Source organism: Theobroma cacao, chromosome 7 (assembly GCF_000208745.1).
Source record: "Theobroma cacao cultivar B97-61/B2 chromosome 7, Criollo_cocoa_genome_V2, whole genome shotgun sequence".
NCBI lineage: Eukaryota > Viridiplantae > Streptophyta > Magnoliopsida > Malvales > Malvaceae > Theobroma > Theobroma cacao.
In genome coordinates this window covers 6,614,090-6,619,127 of record NC_030856.1, presented here as the reverse complement: position 1 = coordinate 6,619,127, position 5,038 = coordinate 6,614,090, and the positions used below count along the sequence as shown (strand labels likewise).

General features: G+C 31.6%; 1 protein-coding gene across 1 annotated transcript; it reads left to right on the top strand.

Moving 5' to 3' along the window:
* LOC18594184 (peptide-N4-(N-acetyl-beta-glucosaminyl)asparagine amidase A) lies at positions 1,388-2,611 on the top strand. Its single transcript, XM_018124269.1, has 3 exons — positions 1,388-1,859; positions 1,946-2,164; positions 2,274-2,611. Exons 1-3 carry the CDS (start codon positions 1,388-1,390, stop codon positions 2,609-2,611), a joined length of 1,029 nt encoding a protein of 342 aa, XP_017979758.1.

Sequence of the window (5,038 nt, the reverse complement as noted above, 5' to 3'; positions counted from 1 at the left end):
GATATTGTAATTTTCTTGTTGATATATGCTTGTTGCATAAACTAAAAAAGTAATAATATACAAATAAGTACTTTTTTATTTTAAAAAAATTGAATTTAACTCTCTAAACAATGAATATTTTCAGCAATAAAATTACGTAATTCTCACAAAAAAAAAAACAATGAATAATATTTATTATTCAATTAAATAATCAAATACATTTAAAAAAATCTCAACTTCCTAAACGACTAATTTTCATCCATTGCACATTTTATATATATGTATAATGAATCTTGGGTCTAATACAATGATAATGGATCATGCCATTATATAGCTAATTTTGCAGGTTTTTTTCTCCTAAAAGCCAACTTGTAATTTAATGTCATCGTTCTACTTCCTAATCAAGTCAGATTTTTTTTTTCTTTCTATGCCTACCACTCCCAGTTTTGGTTCAAGTCTATCCCTTGTTTTTCTCCCCAATTGTCTGCCCTTCTAACTTTTTCGATGTTATTTTTCCCTTCAAATCTTCAATCATAGTCATAGCTTTTAACTCCAAAAGCAAACTTATAAATAGTAGTACCCCTCAAAGCAAAAACCTCCCTAGTCCCTCCCAAGCGGCAAGCACCATCCATGTCTTCCTCTAGCTTCCCTTTGCTCTTCTTTTTATCCCTTCTATTTCTCCATCCTCTCAGATTTTTTTCTTTCTATGCCTACCATTCTCAGTTTAGGTTCAAAGTCTATCCCTTGTTTTTCTCCCCAGTTGTCTGTCGTTCTAATTTTTTCTATGTTGTTTTTCCCCTTCAACTCTTCAATCGTAGACATTGTTTTCAACTCCAAAAGCAAACTTATTAGTAGTAGTACCCTTCAAGGCAACAACCTCCCTAGTTCCTACCAAGCACCATCCCTGTCTTCCTCTTCCTTCCTTTTGCTCTTCTTTTTATCCCTTCTATATCTCCATCCTCTCTTCAGCCAAGCCAACCTCCACAAATCCAAAACCCTCCTCAAATCAACGCTTCACTCCCAACCATCAACCAATGACACCATCCCACCAACTCTCTTTTTTGAAGTCACCAAACCCATCAGTGTCCCAAACGCCAAGCCATGTTCCCTCACCATTCTGCAACATGACTTTGGCTACACTTATGGTGAACCTCCTGTCTTTGCAAACTACACCTTTCCATCTAATTGCCCATATCAGGAATTTTCGAAAATTGTCCTGGAGTGGAATGCCACATGTAAAGGGAGGCAATGAGACAGGATTTTTGGAGTTCGGTTGTCTGGGGTGGAGCTACTCAGGAGCTGCACAGCTGAGCCTAGTGCCACTTGGATTGTCTGGAGTGTCAAAAAGGATATCACAAGGTATACCTCATTGCTTTTAATGAACAAGATGCAAACTTTTCCTGTTTATATGGGAAATCTTGTTGACAAGACTTATACTGGTGTTTACCATGTCAATGTAACCCTTTATTTTTACCCTTCTGTGAAAAAAATGAATCATTTTGAGGAAAAAGCAGAAGGATCTGGGGTTGGTTCTAAGGCTGATTTGATCCTACCCTTTTTGCGGCATTTGCCATTAAATGATGGGTTGTGGTATGAGATTGAGAATGCTACTGATATTAAAGTGAAGGAATTTGAAATTCCCCTGAATGCTTATCGGGCTGTGTTGGAGGTGTATTTGTCTTTTCATGAGAATGACAAGTTTTGGTATGGAAACCCTCTGAACGATTATATTGCAGCCAATAATCTTACAAATTTGGGAGGGAATGGACCTTTTACGGAAGTTGTGGTTAATTTGGATGGTGAAGTGGTTGGTGTTGTTTGGCCTTTTACTGTGGTGTATACAGGAGGAATTAATCCTCTCTTGTGGAGACCCATTAGCGGTATTGGTTAATTTGATCTCCCTACTTATGATATTGAAATTACCCCATTTTTGGGGAACTTGTTGGATGGGAAATCCACAAACTAGGTTTTAGTGTTACAAATGCTTTAAATGTGTGGTATATTGATGCTAATTTGCATATATGGTTGGATAGTAAGAGCACTAACACTGAAGGGAAGCTTTTGGAGCATGATGTTGTTCCTCTTAGTGTTTCTACTTTTGCAGATTTCAAGGGTTTAAATGGAACATTCATTACAAATACAACCAGGTTCATATCCTCGACTGGATGGGTCAAGTCCTCTTACGGTACAGTCACAACCAAATCTATTCAAGATTTAAATTATAGTAACACAATGGTGATGGCCTAGGATGGAGATCTGTAGTTCGTGCATCTGGTGATCCATTTCGATGACAGTATTTATGCAAAGAAGCCAGGCTCTGATGCTAAATGCAAGAAAGCACTCAAGAGGTTTCTTTTTTACTTATACTCATGACTATCTCGATCAAGGAAATGGAACTTCATTTTCTGTAACAAATGTCACATTGGGATTTGGTGAGAAGAAGTTTAAAGATGCTGATGCCAGGCTGCCTAGCAGTTCTCTCAGGAATTTGCAGAAGGGACCGGGTGTTATGGTTGTAAAGGACAACTTGGTTGTCGGTGGAGTGGGCAGTACCCAACAAACATACAATTATGATAGCAGTAAATTTGCTACTCCAGGAACTAAGCAGCTCAAACTACTCCATTCTGTATGATGACGTGGGAAAGACATGCAATACAAGGGCAATTTGGATTTGGCCTCAGCAGAAGGTGGCCTTTTCCAGCTCGAAGAGCTTGTTTAGCATCTCACGGAATTGATCTTAGGTGTTTCTTTTAACTGGACTTTAGTTAGACTCTTTATCCTAAAAGTAAGCTTTTACAACCTATTTCTTGACATAGGCTGCTGTTTAGTTTATAAAGAGGCTGGTGGGATCCGTTGTCGCATTATATAAAGTAGAATTTTGCAACTGAATGCCCTTCTCTATCATTGATTTAAGCTGTAAATAGTGGTTTGCATTCGAGACTAGTGACTGTGTCCCATAATTTGATCAGATATTTGAAGAAAAGCAGGTTCAATCATATGGACTTTTCATTTTCTTGTTGATATATGCATGTTGCATAAACCGAGAAACATGCGTGGTCTGTGCTGGTGGTAAGATGACTGCAATTAAATTGGGGTACTTTGCATAAACTAGAAGAGGCATATAAACCTTTGACCACCAGTTGATCTCTCTATGGTCCTGGGACGAAATGAAAGTGTCATAATATTATTTAAGATAAAATATTTTTTTAAAAAATTTTGATTAAAATTATACAGGGATATATTGATTTTCAAAATAAACATATTGTTCTCAAAAAATATTTTTTATTGGACAGGAAGATTTAATCGTTAATCAATTATTAATATTTTTGTCAACTTACGATGTGATAAAAGTAAAAAATAATTTTATTTTTAATTAATTTTTAAAATTATTATTATATAATTTTATTTTTTTATTAATAAAAAAAACTCCCCACCTGCGGAGCACCAATGCTCCTTTTGGGAGCCCAATCAATATTCCCTATGCTCCCCTACGCTCTCCATTTTCGGGAAGATCGATGCTTTTTTTATTATTTTTTTAAATTAATAAAAAAATAATATTTTAATTTTTTTATAATTTTCTTTAATGATAATTATATTATTGGAACAGAGTGTTTATTTTAAAAATCAATAAATTTTCATGTAATTTCTATCAAAATTCAAAAATAAGAGTATTTTATCCCATTATCTATCATAAGCTGTTATAAAATTCTATCAACAGTGCCAAAGAAATCTTTACTGTCAATAAAAAAGCTTTTATTTGATCTAGGTGAAGTGTTTTTTTTTTTTTGGTAAAATACAATTACACCTTTAAATTTTAATCATAATTTTGCACAGGTCTATTAGGTTTCAAAATATACAATCCGTCTTAAAAGAATATTTTTCACTGAATATATAAGTTTAATGGTTAATATTTTCGCTAATTTAATGACATGATAATATTTTTAAAATAATTTATGTTTTATTAATTTTAAAAATTACTTTTATATAAATTATAATTTTTTATTATTAAAAATTTTTCTCTTTTGAAAAAAAAACCCCTCAATCCGATTTGTGACTACTAATATCAGTAAAATGGAGATTTTCAAAACATGAAAATTTCAACATAATATTATTTATATTATCAAAATTCATAACATCAAAGAGTAATTCCAATTTCGTTATCTTTAAAATGAAATTAAAACAAAAAAAAATAAAATTCAATGTTATATATTTTTCTTGAAAAAGAAAAACAGATTCCTTTTTATTAGATTTAAATATTTTTTAATACACGTTATAATATTCATTTATAAAAATTATAAAATTCATATCTATAATAAATAGTAATATATTATATATACTGTATTGAAAAGTCAGAAAAGATGTTAAAGAGGTATGTCTACTTTGACAACAGATTGTATGGCCCTGTTTTATCCAAATGTCCGACGTGGTAAGATCACAGCCATCAACTCAACTTACTATAGCTAAATCAAACTATCGACGTCTTTTCAAAGATCAGAAAACAAAGCTGAAAAAAACAGAGAACTTCCACCCAAACTCCAAAACTCTCTCCCCTTATTCTCCTCTAAGAGAAAAAAATGAGCTTTTTTTTATTTTTTGGGTACTTAATATGAAATCATTTAATTATCAAGATATTCGAATTTTATTAAAATATATATAAAATTATAAAATACTATGAAAAACTGATAGTGACAGATTCAGGATTTTGTACAAGGGTAGCTAAAAAACAATCATACAAAGTTATGAATCGAATCAATTATTCAATTCGAAGAAAAAATTAATCACTTTTAAAATAAAATAAAATTATAATATAAATTTTTATTTACAGTTTGAATATAAGTTTTCAAATTAATCAATATAAATAAACATAAAATAGAAAAAAAATTAAAATTATATTTTCACTTTAAGTATAGAAAGTTGCGCTGAACTTGCTTTAATACTTTCAAATGCATAGAAAATTAAATCTGTGTTAATGATTCTGACAATCACTTTATACTTATTTAAAGATTATTGAAATTTTTTAAATATTTTAATCACATTTTTATTCAATTTTTTATATTAA

Bases quoted from the DNA above. Each gene is read 5' to 3' on its own strand.
- LOC18594184 (XM_018124269.1), top strand. From the start codon at position 1,388: ATGGGAAATCTTGTTGACAAGACTTATACTGGTGTTTACCATGTCAAT. The intron at 1,860-1,945 runs GTATTGGTTAAT...TCCACAAACTAG, and splicing joins CTTGTGGAGACCCATTAGCG to GTTTTAGTGTTACAAATGCT. The intron at 2,165-2,273 runs GTACAGTCACAA...TTTCGATGACAG, and splicing joins ATGGGTCAAGTCCTCTTACG to TATTTATGCAAAGAAGCCAG.